The sequence below is a fragment of the Rhinatrema bivittatum genome, chromosome 1 (assembly GCF_901001135.1).
Source record: "Rhinatrema bivittatum chromosome 1, aRhiBiv1.1, whole genome shotgun sequence".
Lineage (NCBI taxonomy): Eukaryota > Metazoa > Chordata > Amphibia > Gymnophiona > Rhinatrematidae > Rhinatrema > Rhinatrema bivittatum.
In genome coordinates, this window is record NC_042615.1 from 516,146,757 (window position 1) to 516,160,949 (window position 14,193).

Below are 14,193 nucleotides of genomic sequence, written 5' to 3' on the forward strand. Positions count from 1 at the left end.
TTGATATTACCAAGGTTACCACTGAGGTGATGGTTGGGGGGATGGGAAATGGAACTGGAAACTAACGAACACCAACAGAAAATGAAACAAAGTGTTCACACTTCCCAGGTCAGTAAAGGTCACTTAGGAATGAATATGTATGTATGTATTCCTATTGGCTGGCTGTGCTCTTATCTATTGATGTTACCAATATGGTTGGGGGGATGTGAAATGGAAACAGTTGGAAGCTTGACAAAAAAAGTAATGTAATGATCAGCACTCACGTGACTAGAACTTGTTTGTTTATTATTTTTGTTAGCAGGCACCTGAAATGCTAGTGCATGTTGAATTTGCCAATCACTGTGCATTTTAGAAAGGTGGTCCTGGCTGGAACTGTACACAGTTCAAATATATGTAATTGATTGTTGGTAAGTGTATTTTTTAAGTAGCCACACTGGCACCAGTATGTTTACTTTTCCTCCTACTTAACTCACTAGCTCAGCTTTGTAAGAAGGGCTTCTCTGCTTGTGTGTTGTTTTTGTTTGGTGTGAGGAGAGCAGAAACATCAGATCTTTATTCAATCTACTACAGTCATCTCTTACAGTGCCCTATCCCTATTAATACCAGGAGTGTTGTGATCTTCCTGCACACAGTGCCCTAACCCTGATACCAGTCTGAGACAGCTCCCTCCCTGCATTACTAGTGAGAGGCTGGCTTCACAGACAGGGGGGAGCTGCCTGACCCTCACTCCTGACTTCCCCCATGTCCCAGCTAGTGAATGGTGTGTGGGTGAGGGGTGGGGGGGGGAGGATGGTGAAGTCTGAGACAGCTCCCTCCCTGCATTACTAGTGAGAGGCTGGCTTCGCAGACAGGGGGGAGCTGCCTGACCCTCACTCCTGACTTCCCCCATGTCCCAGCTAGTGAATGGTGTGTGGGTGAGGGGGGGGGGGAGGATGGTGAAGTCTGAGACAGCTCCCTCCCTGCATTACTAGTGAGAGGCTGGCTTCGCAGACAGGGGGGAGCTGCCTGACCCTCACTCCTGACTTCCCCCATGTCCCAGCTAGTGAATGGTGTGTGGGTGAGGGGGGGGGGGGGAGGATGGTGAAGTCTGAGACAGCTCCCTCCCTGCATTACTAGTGAGAGGCTGGCTTCACAGACAGGGGGGAGCTGCCTGACCCTCACTCCTGACTTCCCCCATGTCCCAGCTAGTGAATGGTGTGTGGGTGAGGGGGGGGGGAGGATGGTGAAGTCTGAGACAGCTCCCTCCCTGCATTACTAGTGAGAGGCTGGCTTCGCAGACAGGGGGGAGCTGCCTGACCCTCACTCCTGACTTCCCCCATGTCCCAGCTAGTGAATGGTGTGTGGGTGGGGGGGGGGGAGGATGGTGAAGTCTGAGACAGCTCCCTCCCTGCATTACTAGTGAGAGGCTGGCTTCACAGACAGGGGGGAGCTGCCTGACCCTCACTCCTCCGGGGTATTGTGATCTTCCTGCACACAGTGCCCTATCCCTGATACCAGGGGTGTTGTGATCTTCCTGCATGCAGTGCCCTATCCCTATTAATACCAGGAGTGTTGTGATCTTCCTGCATGCAGTGCACTATCCCTATTAATACCAGGAGTGTTGTGATCTTCCTGCATGCAGTGCCCTATCCCTGATATCGGGATGTGTGCAAGAAGATCACAACACCCCCGGTATCAGGAATAGGGCACTGTGTGCAGGAAGATCACAACACCCCCAGTATCAGGAATAGGGCACTGTGTGCAGGAAGATCACAACACCCCTGGTATTAGGGATAGGGCACTGTGTGCAGGAAGATCACAGCACTCCTGGTATTAATAGGGATAGGGCACTGTGTGCAGGAAGATCACAATACCCCTGGTATCAGGGTTAGGGCACAAGTTCTAGTCACATTGACTGATCACATTACTTGTTTTGTCAAGCTACCAACTGTTTCCATTTCCCATCCCCCATATACTGTCAGTAGGAAACTTGGTAACATGAATAAATAAGAGGGCAGCCAATAGGAATACATATTCATTCCTAAACTGACCTTAACTGACCTGAAAAGTGTCAAATTGTATCATTTTCAGTTAGTGCGCACTAACTCCCAGTTAGTGCGCACTAATCGGAAAAAACGATTTTTAACGATTTTTTAACTAAAAAATCGTGCCTAAGACGATTTTCTTGCCCTGCCACACGATTTCTATCGTTAAGACGATATGGAAAACGATTCACATCCCTATAAAATATATATGCCTGTCAAAGAATTAAAATTCATACATGGCAGAGTATCTTTGCTTTAAAGTGTTTTATGTAAACAAATGAAGCTAATATACTGTAACAATATCTTATGTGGTAAAGTTGGAGCACATCAGACTATGTAGGCTAATTATCGGGTCCACACAGTGCCAAGAGAATGGTCTCATAGTCCCCTTTAGTATCATCCTATCAAGAAAAGAACACAAGAAGAAAATTAATTATAACAGGCCAGGGTATTACAACATATTATGGGGATCATTATAATAAAGTGCTTTAATGCTGGCCATTAAGGCATGTAAATGTGTTTATCACATATAGGGATGTGAATTGTTCTTCTGACGATTGAAAGTATCGTATGATAGTTTCAAAATCGTCAGAAATCGGGGGCTCCCCGAAACCAATAGGAAAATCCCATGAAATTGTTCATGGGGTTCTCTTATCGTTTTGAGGGAGAGCGGGAAAAACGGCACACCAAAACAATCCCTAAACCCACCTTGACCCTTTAAAACTGATCCCTTAGCTTCGCCCACCTTCCCAAACCCTCCCCAAAACTTTTTACAAGTACCTGGTGGTCCAGTGGGAGTCCCGGGAGCGATCTCCCGCTCTCGGGCCGTCGGCTGCCACTAATAAAAATGGCGCCGATGGCCCTTTGCCCTTACCATGTGACAGGGTATCCATGCCATTGGCTGGCCCCTGTCACATGGTAGGAGTAATGGACGGTCGGCGCCATCTTTAAAAATGGCTCCCGGGACTCCCACTGGACCACCAGGTACTTGTAAAAAGTTTTGGGGGGGTTTGGGAGGGTGGGCGAAGCTAAGGGATCAGTTTTAAAGGGTCGAGTGGGTTTTTTTGTTTATCGGCTCGGGCGCAGCCGATAAACAAAACCCCGATGGGGCCGCACAAAAAAAAATTAACGATATGAATCGGAACCGGAAATGGAACCGATTCCGGTTCCGATTCACATCTCTAATCACATATACTGATAGCCAATGTTAATAACAATCAAATGAGACAGATGGTAACATATGCATGTACAAGTGCATGTGTATATATGGACAGTATTACAAAAAATCTTAACAACGCCTTCCCAAAGTGTAGTATCTGCAAAGTAATTTGTGTAATTACTTTTATTTTGCATAGATTTGCATTTCATTATCTCATTAGCTCAGATTTTGTGTTTAAACTATTGCAAGCCAGAGTATGAATATTAGGAGTGCTGCTAATGCGTACAAATTAGCTTGTGTGCATTAGCACCACTTTTAACATGTTAATGCTTGCAATAGTGATAACGCACTTTGGTACATTGGCCCCTACAGTATGAACAAGTTCCACATCCTGCCTTAGCTACCTCTGTTGCCGTGCAGGTCTAATGCATTGCACAGAAAGTCCTGTATGGGATGGTGCTTTCTGGGTCAGGCCATTTTTTTGTACCTCAGTTAGGCATTTGTAACTCCAATTGTTGGACTTATACTTTAATAACATGGTGAGACCCATCTGGAGTTAACTAACGACAATCATAAAACTATGCATCTAGCATTAGGCTGAATATAGATCAACAGGAAGTTAATTTACATTTGAGTGCCAGCTTTAAGGACTGGACAAAAATTACCATAATAATTTTAGCACTGTTTAGCTTGCACAATTTTATTTTATTTGTATTCAATTTTGCCACAAGGTGAACTTAACTTTCAATCAGGTTATTCTGCAGAAGTTTGCACAATGATGCCTGTTTGGCACCAGTTTTTTGTTTCCTTATGCAGTTATTTTGAGATTTTTAAGCATGTTTAATAAAAGAAGCATTTCTGTCAAAATGTTACTAGTGCAAAACCTGGAGAAAGAGCTAGAGTATTTGGATTTCTCTTTGCACAAGTAAAAACTTAAGCCAACAGCTCCATAAGCAAAATAATCATTTTCCCCCATTTTAACAAAATGTGAGCACAAAAGTGTCTCAGATGAAGGGAGACTTATTCCACCATGAGCTTTGCTTTCAGAACCACTTTCTACCCCAAAAACTACAAACATGCTAACTTCAAAAATAAAGGCAGCAACAATTACAGGAAAAAAGAAATTGAGAACCCATTTATAAAACTGAGAAAACTTTTTAACAATCTAGAAAAAAGTCAATTATGAAAGAACAAAAAAACACCCTTAAGCGTGCTTTCATAAAATTAAAATTAACCGGTGTTCCACTTCCTCATGGTGCATGTTTTCCCTACAACAATAAGAATTTTCTCTGAGCAAATCTTACATTTGATACAAAGGAATAATTAGGTTCCCATTAACTCACAGTTTTGCAAAGATTACTTTTAAGCCTATCTACCTAGAGATGTGCAAACAATTCAAAGTTAAAGAAAAACAGGTAGGGATTTCAGCCTGGGTGAAGTGAATTTTGGATTCTCTGTCATCTCACTGGAAAAATCTATAGATTTCAGCAGATCTGTGGAGAACCCAAAACATCCACTTCAAATCTCCTCAGAAAATGTGAAAAGGATCTGTGTCGGGACACTCGGCCACGCCCCCAGACCGCCCCGGACCGCAGACACGCCCCCCCAGACCACCCATTTTAGGAAGCCCCGGGACTTACGCACGTCCCGGGGCTTTGCGAGCACCGGCGGACTATGCATAATAGGCGCGCCGGCACGCAGGGCTTTTAATATCTATTTTGCATAGGCCCGGTGACGTGCGCAAGCCCTGGGACGCACTTATGTCCCGGGGCTTGAAAAAAAGGGCAGGGCGGGGGTGGGACCAAGGCCTCCGGCACAGCGGCTGTGTCAGGGGATCGCGCGCCAGCACTTGGCCGGCGTATGCAACCTACGCCTGCCCAGAGGCAGGCACAACTTATAAAATAAAGGTAGGGGGGTGGAAGGAAAGTTCCCTCTGAGGCCGCTCTGAAATCGGAGGGAATGGGGAAAGCCATCGGGGCTCCCCTAGGGCTCGACGCACGCAAGGTGCACAAGTGTGCACCCCCTTGCGTGCGCCGACCCCAGATTTTATAACATGCGTGCCGGGTTGCGCGCACAAATCTATGCCCGCTCGTAGCTACTAAATTCTGGCCCTATATGCGAAGAACAGTGAATGGAATTTACTTTACAGACATACACCACACTTAATACAAGAAGCTGAAAAAAACTATGGGGGCAATTTTTTAATTATTTTACCCAGCATGCTAAGCAGTAATGGAAAACTGCTCTCCCCCCCCCCCCCCCCCCCATCCCTGTGTAGGTAAAAACTTTCACCCATGCTTTAAAAGAGACAAGGCAAGCAAGTAACATGCAAGGATTTCAGTTTGAAATTTCTGTGTGGATACACAGGCACTCAATTTGCAGATTACCTGCAGTGCCACCAGCCCCCAAATTTTCAAAGAGAAACTAAGCAGGGAATTCGCTTTTGAAAATTCCCTTGCATTCCAGCATGTAAATTTCCTCCATAAGAGGGTTTTTACACATGTAAATGTGCTTTGCACATGTAAATGGGCTTTGAAAATTGCTATGATACATGCTAATTTTACGTGCAATCCTCTTTAAAATTGCTTCCAATAAATACTAGGGGTGTGCATTCGTTCCCTACGAATTGGGAATCTGCAATGGATAGGGCCCTATTCGTTGTATTCATGGGGAAGCGAAACGAATTGCGATTCCCCACGAATACAACGAATCTTCGCCGAATTATTTGGATGCTTAAAGGAGCCAATTTAAACAAACCCCCCACCCCAAGACTTACCAAAACTCCCATCGGCACCATCTTGTGCTCCTACCATGTGACAGGGGCTGACCAATGGCACTGGAAGCCCCTATGACATAGTAAGGGCAAAGGCTGTCGGCGCCATTTTGATTACTGGCAGCTGGAATGCAGGAGGTTGCTCCCGGACCCCCACTGGACTTTTGGCAAGTCTTGTGGGGGTCCCCCAAGACTTGGGGGTCCCCCAAGACTTGCCAAAATTCCCTGGTGGAGGACCCTCCTGACCCCCACAAGAGAGAGAGAGAGAGACTAGCCATAATGCCCACTCCCTAGATAGGTATTTGTATCCCTATGGTAGGTCCACCTAGTAACTCGAGGTGAGGTTTAGGTATTAGTGTAGGGGGTTAGGGGCCACTTTGACATTCAACGGTCATCAAATCTTCACAAGAGACCACTGTTCTGTTACTAGGTGGGCCTCCCATAGGGCTACACATACCTATCTAGGGCATGGGCATTATGGCTAGTCTCTCTCTCTCTCTCTCCTCCCCCCCCCCCCCCCCACCCCCACAGATGGCTAGGCTGGTGCTCCGAGAGCTTGAAATCTACTAAAACATCCTTTCAGGAGACATCGCAAAATGTGCTAAATCCTTGCCGCCCTGTAATGCAAGCTATCGCACGGCTTAACGCTCATGCGAAAACGCCTTAGCGCATTTTGATAAATGACCCCCTTTGATCCACTAGTAGTAGAGATTCTTAAAAAAATCCAAGATTACTTTCTTTGCAGTTTTTTTCTTCATATGTTAACAATTGAAAAGTACATACCAGAATAGCCTGGCGGAGGGGTTTGCCATACAGACTCTTGTAATGTGCCTTGATCTCATTCATGTCAATCTCAGAACGAGAAACCATAGTTCTGATCAATGCTCTATTATTAGTTCCGGAACCCTGTTGGAAATTAAAGCATCATCATAAACTATTATGCATTAAGAATCAGTCCATGTTATAGGCAGCTGCCTTCAACAGCTGAGTTGGGCCTTAAGCTTGCAAATGGCTCACATGTTCATGCATGCATCATGCAACAGCTGCTATCATAGTCTTAACTAGGAGGAAGTATGTCATCGTATATTCTGTCATTTAGTACCTGCGATGCATCCTATGCTTTGGTAATGTATTCAATAAATAGGAACAAGTTTGTCACTGCAGCATACATAAATATCATAACTTAATGTTCTAGGTTACCAATAATTTGATAATACAAATTCATTTTGGTTTAGAAATCTGTACATTAAGAGGAACAAGGCTGGTCTGTATAATATGTACAAATATGTAAAAAAAAAACAAACCATTGATTTTGTGATCCATGTATACTATAGTTTTAGGGGTAGATTTTCAAAGCTGCGCGCCCGATTTTATAACTTGCGCGTGCAGGCCCTGGGGCTGAGGTAAGTTGCGCACACCGGCCGAGAAGCAAATGGCTGCTCTGCCGAAGCTTCTGGCCATGCCCCCGGACCGCCCCACCCCCTCCCTGCCCCTTTAGTAAAGCCCCAGGACTTACTCGTGTCCCGGGGCTTTACACACATCGCCGGGACTTTTGAAAATAGGTCCGGCGTGCATAAACCCTCCGAAAATCCAGCCCTTAGTAAAGATACATTATAAAAGCAGCTAACTACTAATAGCTCCTATCAAACAAAAAAATATTTGCAGGAACAGCTGTCATTCCTAGGGATAAGAATTTCATTATGCTATACCTTCATCGCCAAGTTGAGTCTTTCAGCAAAAAAAGCTGGTTTGCTTGCTGCACATTTCACTGAAAAGGAAATAGACTGTTGATTGATCAGTTTTACAATATGCAGTGAAATGCATGTGCCAAACTATTTTTCAGTACAAACTCTTACAGGCAGTTTATATGTTGTATCACGTGCGGTATGCAGACCTAGACCTTCCATTTTCACTTTTTGTTTTAATTGTCCTAGGAATTTATCAATTTATTATACCAAACAAAAAAGGGAAAAAAATAAGTGAAAACAGCAGCTAATGGCCACTGTCCCAGCTGGCCTCTGTCCTGCCCCATCCTGCCCCTCACCGCCAAGACCGTGCCCCCCCCCCCCCGGCCAGCCCCCTTTTCAGGGCCCGGCACTTGTGCACGTACCGTGGTTTACACGCGTGGCCAGGCCTGTTTTAAAACAGATGCAGTGCGCACAAGGCCCGGCCAAGCGTGTAAACCACGGTTTTTATGCGCGCGAACCTTAGAACATCCAGGTTATAGTGATTCCTATGATCCATTTAAATCTGCTGTCTCTGTATCTCCTGACAGGTTTAGCAGCATAGCATGAATATGTTGCTGTTAGCTTAGTTCATCCCCCATTTCAAAGTGTAGAAAAGAAAGTCAAGACATTTGCACAAGGTTGATTGACAGGGAGATGAGAGGTGTCTAATGTATTCAAATGATTCTTACTGCATTCTCCTAATAAATTACTGAAATAGAGATCTTCATATGTACAGTGTATACAGATCTTAAGAATGGTTTGAGACTGTAGCATCCCATTCCAATACCAAAGGATAAGTACTGTGGAAAGTCCACCACTATTGCCTTCCCCATGGAAAACTATCTGTCGTCCTAGCCAGGTTTGCACTACAGTAAAGAACAGGGCGTGTATTCACAAACCTTCTACCTGTAACTCTACTGGCTCATTAGAACGCATACTAGCTTTGTAATCTTCAAGGCTATGCTTTCATTGGGTTCAGGTTTAATGTGAGATGTTGAAAGTGCATTGCTATACTTTACAATTAGGGGTGGGAGCCTTGAAAATTTGTATTGCCCTTTCTTTTTGGTTCCAGAGGTGGGCTATTTCGGGTGCACCTCTGGATATTTTTTTTTTTAATTCGTCGCTCTGTTTCGTCTTAAAAAAAACCCCAACATTTATTAAAAAACAGAGCCCTCCATCCATCCTTCCAGTGGTCTAGCAGAGAGCTTGGCAGGGCAAAGGGCAAAGAGTGGCCGATGCCATTTTGAATGAGAGCAGCTGCTGGCCCGGGAGCAGGAGGTCGCTCCCGGGTCCCATGCTAGACCATCGGGTGTTTGCAGTCAGTCATGGGGAGTGGGCTCGGGAGGATGGGCGAGGATCTGCTGGTGGAGGGCTCTGTATTTTAATAAATGGGAAAGGGTTGGGATGGGTTCTAGGTAATTTTTTTTCCCCTTTTAAGTTTGCATTTTTTTGAACCCCTTCAAAAAACAAAGGAAAAGTAACACGAAATTGACTGTATTTTCCATCGTTTATTTTTCCCCAAAAAGAAAAGAAATAGGAAATGTCATATGTATTTCCTATTTCATTGCAAATTATTTCTCACCCCTATTCTGGCCTGGGCAATAGCAAGCAAAGGGAAAAAGGCTAACTGTGGGAGGATTAATTGGTAGTCCTTAGGAATTGCTGAGAGTGTTCTGTGACTGGCGAAATGAAGAAGAATCAGGGTTTCCCCCCAAAAAAGATTCATGAAGAGTGACCTTAAGCTGCAACGTGTGGAGAACAAGTCTGTGCTGAGTGAGAAGTTTGGAGTTTGGACACAGGAACTGTGGTGGTGGTGGGGGGGGGGGGGGGGGGGCAGGGGGCTGGACTTGGGGAAGAGGTGCTAGGCTGGTAATTTCACTGAAGAGCTCAGGACTAACATATGCCCAAAGGAATGGGGTGCACCGTCCTGGAGCTACTCCTGGTGTGTGTGGACTGAATTTTGAGCTGCTTCTAATCTGTGAGTACTGAACTGTTGTGAATTATGTGGAGAGGGGGTATTTATTTATTTATTTATTTATCGAGTTTTATATACCTTCATTTGGTTTCGCCATCATAACGGTTTACACGAAGGACTACAAGGTTAAGGAAGATAACAAGGTTTTCAAAAAGGTTCAAAAGATTGTTTACATAGGGAAATCATATACAAGGTATTTGCTGTTCAGTTTTTTCACATTTCAAATTCTTTGTTATAATACATACTTGTGTTGAGTTACAGTTTTCTTCAGGTTAGACCGGAGGGGGTTGACATTGTTTGTTCATTGGGTGAGTTGGTATGCTTTGGTGAACATCCATGTTTTTAGATCTTTTTTGAAAGTTTTTAGGTTTTCTTGAGTTCTGAGTTCGGTTGGGAGGGAATTCCAGAGGTTTGGGCTTCCTAGAGAGATTGCTCTCTTTTGGGTTGAGGTGAGTTGTTTGGAACGAGTAGTTGGTGTCTTTAGAAGTCCTTTATTTGCTGATCTGAGGTTTCTGTTTGGGGTATGTAGTTTTATGGAGGACCTTAGCCAGTTTTCTTGTTTTTCATATATAATTTTATGTAGAATGGATAGTATTTTGTATTCAATCCTGAATTTTATTGGTAGCCAGTGTGGTGAGATAAGTGTTGGAGTGATGTGGTCATGTTTTTTGGATCCAGTGAGGATTCTTGCAGCTGCATTTTGTAGGATTTGGAGTGGGCGGATAGTGTTTAGAGGTAAGTTGAAAAGGAGTGAGTTACAGTAATCTAGGTTAGAGAAAATGAGTAATTGAAGGACTGATCTGAAGTCGTTGGTGGAAAAGAAAGGTTTTAAATGATGGAGTGTTAGTTGTTTTATGATATCCGTCTTTGATGTTTGTTGTGATATGGTTTTTGAAAGAAAGTTCCTTGTCAATTATTACTCCAAGATTGCGGGCATGATTGACCAGAGATATAACCGTATTTTGTTCATTAGGTTGAGTGGGGGAAGTTGAGGAGAGTTGTTCTTTCTGTCTAATATGATTATTTCAGTCTTGTCAAAGTTAAGGATGAGTTTTAAATTGGTTAGTATTTCCTTTATTCTGCTTAGGTAAGTGGCTGTTAGTTTGTATGTTTCTTCTAGTGATTTTTGTGTTGGGATTAATATTTGAAAATCATCAGCATACATGAAGTGGTTCAGATTAAGATTTGATAGGAAGTGGCATATTGGAAGCAGATAGATGTTAGAGTGTTGCTGATAGAGTGGATCCTTGGGGAACTCCAGTGTTTAGATTAATTTTCTTTGAGAGGGTATCATTGAGCAGCACTTGGTAGGATCTTTGTGATAGGTATGAAGAGATCCATTGAAAGATTGTTTCCTTTGCCCCAATTTCAGATAGATGGTCAATCATGATAGAGTGGTTTACTGTATCAAAGGCTGCTGATAGGTCGAGTAGGACTAGAAGGTAGCTGTGGCCTTTTTCAAAACCTTTGAGTACGAAGTCGTTCATTGCTAGTAGTAGAGTCTCTGTGTTCATTTGCTTTCTGAAGCCAAATTGCGTGGGTAGCAGGATGTTGTTTTCTTCCAGGTGGTCACTGAGCCATGTGTGGATGACTTTCTCAATGATTTTGGCAATAAATGGTAGGTTTGATACAGGTTGGTAGTTAAGTGGGTTTTCTGGATCCAGATTATTCTTTTTCATAATGGGTTTGATGATTGCCAATTTTAGGCATTCTGGGTAGTTTCCTTCCGTGAGGGAAAGGTTTACGATGTCAGTTATCATTTTAGTTATTGGTGGTTCAAGATTTGTTATCGTTGTAATGGGTATATACCCCAGGGATCCCCCAAGAGTCCCAGAGAGCGAGGGGAGAGACCTGGAAAGAGACTTTGGGGAGAAGTGCGAGAACTGGCCCTGAGGAGATGTATGTAGAGAAACTGTGGAAAAATAAGCTAGCGCCACAAAGGTTCTGGGGAATAGTTAAGAAGTGTAAAAGTGTAATGCTAGAGCTGGAAAATAATTGGACAGTGATTCTTTTGTGATCTGACCAAGATATAAAGGTGACTATGGAGATGGACTATGCTTTGAACCAGAAGTTTTTCCTACTATGTTTTGTGTGTTTTAAAGTAAATGTTTTCAATTTTGGAGCAGAAGTGAAGAGTGGGCATTGGAATTTCTGGACATCATGCGCCATCAACCAGGTTTGGGCCATGCTGATGGTTCAGTCCCCCTGCCCCTCCCAGTCCATGTTGCCCTGAGAGACTGATACCTGCCCCTGGTTGAACTCAATCAATGCTCCCCAGGGCTGGGAGGGTGATCCCTTGGGAAGGCATTATATTATATACAATAGGTCAAAATATGGAGGGAGGACACACAATGCAGGAAGGGGCTTCCTAGTAAGGCCACAGCAATAACAGAGGACGTCACTGTGAGCTGCTAACTCAACGGTAAAGCAATACTGGCAATCTGTTCTCGAAGACAGAAGTATGGATCCATTTGTATGAAGAGTTACTCACCAATAGAAATCAGACAGTTTTCAATGTCTCCCTTCAGTTCCAGATCCAGTGCCTTGCTCATGTCATGCTGGCTGTATTTAGCATATCGCTGGAAAACTAAAGATGACACATCTGGTTGTTAGGCCAAGCAAAGCTTCTTGGCAAAGCAATAATTTTTATTACTGCTGTACAAAGTACATTATAATCAAATTATAATTGACTTTCACATGTTTTATAGTATGCATATCTGATACGCGTGGGTTATAAAATACTATCATAAATCTGCACACAGCCATATACACGTGTATATGCCACCACTTGCAGCTGTTTGAAAGTTATCCTCCAAATGTTTTAACTTTCAGAACATAGGGGTAGATTTTAAACTTGCGAGAGCGCGTCCATGTGCGCATGCTACCCGGCACGCACACATGGACACGCAATTTTATAACATGCACGTGCAAATACACACATGTTATAAAACCGGGGGTTGGCATGCGCTAGGGGTACACAATTGTGCACCTTGTGCGCGCCGAGCTGCGCTGCCTTCCCAAGTTCCCTCCCAGGCCGCTCTGAAATTAGAAAGGCCTGGAGGGAACTTCCATTCCCCCTAACCTAAGCTTCCCACACCTTCCCCTAACCTTTCCTCCCCCCAGTTCTAATCTACCCCCCCCCCCCCAAACTCTTATCCTACCTTTTGCGCCTGCCTGCGCCAGTAGCCTGCCAGCACGCGATCCTCCAACACAGCGGCAAACGGCCTCTGTGTTGGAGGCCTCTGGCCCCGCCCCACCCCTTTAGTAAAGCCTCAGTACTTACACGCGTCCCGGGGCTTTACGCGCGTCGCCGGGCCTTTTGAAAATAGGCCCAGCACGCGTAACCCTTTGAAAATCCAACCCATAGTGTTGGAATAAGGGTTTCTTCAATGAACACATTATTGCAGTTTAACTGGCTTACAAACGTGTCCATCTTTAGAAAAAGAAGTAAAATGACTTTTTTTTTTACCCTTGCTTTATCAGACTGGCAGAACAGTTTGCTTTTATTAGTCAAAATGCACTTTCTAATCAAGTCCCTTCATCAAGTAAAAACATCTAGTTCAGGAGAGGTCATGCTGTCCTACCAGTCACTTAAAACAGACCGTGTCAGACATTAGAAGTAGGATTGCCTCAGTAGTTGCATAACCTACAGCACGATGAAATGTTAGTTTTGCAATTGTTTCATCATGCTGCTTTGCAGTACTCTGAAAGTGAAATTCTACTCTTACCCCTTTGAAGATGCTGGGGGCTTCGTGTAGTAAGGATGCTAATAAATGTAGGGACATCTGTGCCTTTTCTCTTCTCTCCAGCTTCGTATAAGGCCTGATTTAAATAACACAAATATTGATGCTCATCAGAACAGTAAGCCAGATGTTTCAGTTTGCCTGCAACCAGGGAAACCCAAAAGCATTTCTACATGCCAAAATATGTTCATCAGAAGGGTGGGAGGGGGAAAAAATTAAACATTTCAAGAATTTTAGCAGACTGGGGGTACAGGTAACTTCTCCTGATTGCAGCAACTTCACTGGAGCCTTACAGTTTTTAGGACTCTGTTAAAAATGTTAATTCTTACTTTTAAAATTGTGACTGGACTAGCTCTAGAGAGGTAGATATTGAAAGATCAGCATTTAAGTAAGTTAAGCAGATAAGACTTATCAGGCTGGACTTTGGACCGTATTTTGGTATAATAACCAACTGACCTGCTGTTTTGTCATGTAGTTTTGCAGTGGCGTCCAACTCCTGTAAAATGCTGAAAATGGATTCTGATCCCATGATGCCACAGACCCCTTTTTTCCTCCCTAATCAGCCAATTTATCCAAGGATTGTCATCTCCTGGCTTGTTCTGGTGTACCTATATCCTGGAAGCCTTCTTCCAGATGATAAATTTAGCAGTCTTAGTATCAGTGTTTAATGTGTTTGCTGGTCCTGGGCACCAGGATGCTTGCTGCTCTTACTTTTCAGCTTTTCCTAGCAGGCAGGGACTTGAGTGGTGAATCTTTACCAAACAGGATGCTGCAATTGTCTGAGAATATATT

General features: G+C 43.9%; 1 protein-coding gene across 1 annotated transcript in view; it reads right to left on the reverse strand.

Moving 5' to 3' along the window:
• Positions 1-2,112: 2,112 nt before the first annotated feature.
• LOC115096922 (annexin A1-like) overlaps positions 2,113-14,193 on the reverse strand; it is a 74,160-nt gene continuing 62,079 nt past the window's right edge. The window contains exons 9-13 of the mRNA XM_029612224.1: positions 13,387-13,480; positions 12,150-12,245; positions 7,666-7,724; positions 6,740-6,862; positions 2,113-2,425 (exon numbers count right to left, since the gene is read on the reverse strand). Coding sequence (XP_029468084.1) covers positions 2,366-2,425; positions 6,740-6,862; positions 7,666-7,724; positions 12,150-12,245; positions 13,387-13,480 — 432 coding nt within the window. The 3' untranslated portion in view covers positions 2,113-2,365. The remainder of the gene's footprint in view (positions 2,426-6,739; positions 6,863-7,665; positions 7,725-12,149; positions 12,246-13,386; positions 13,481-14,193) is intronic.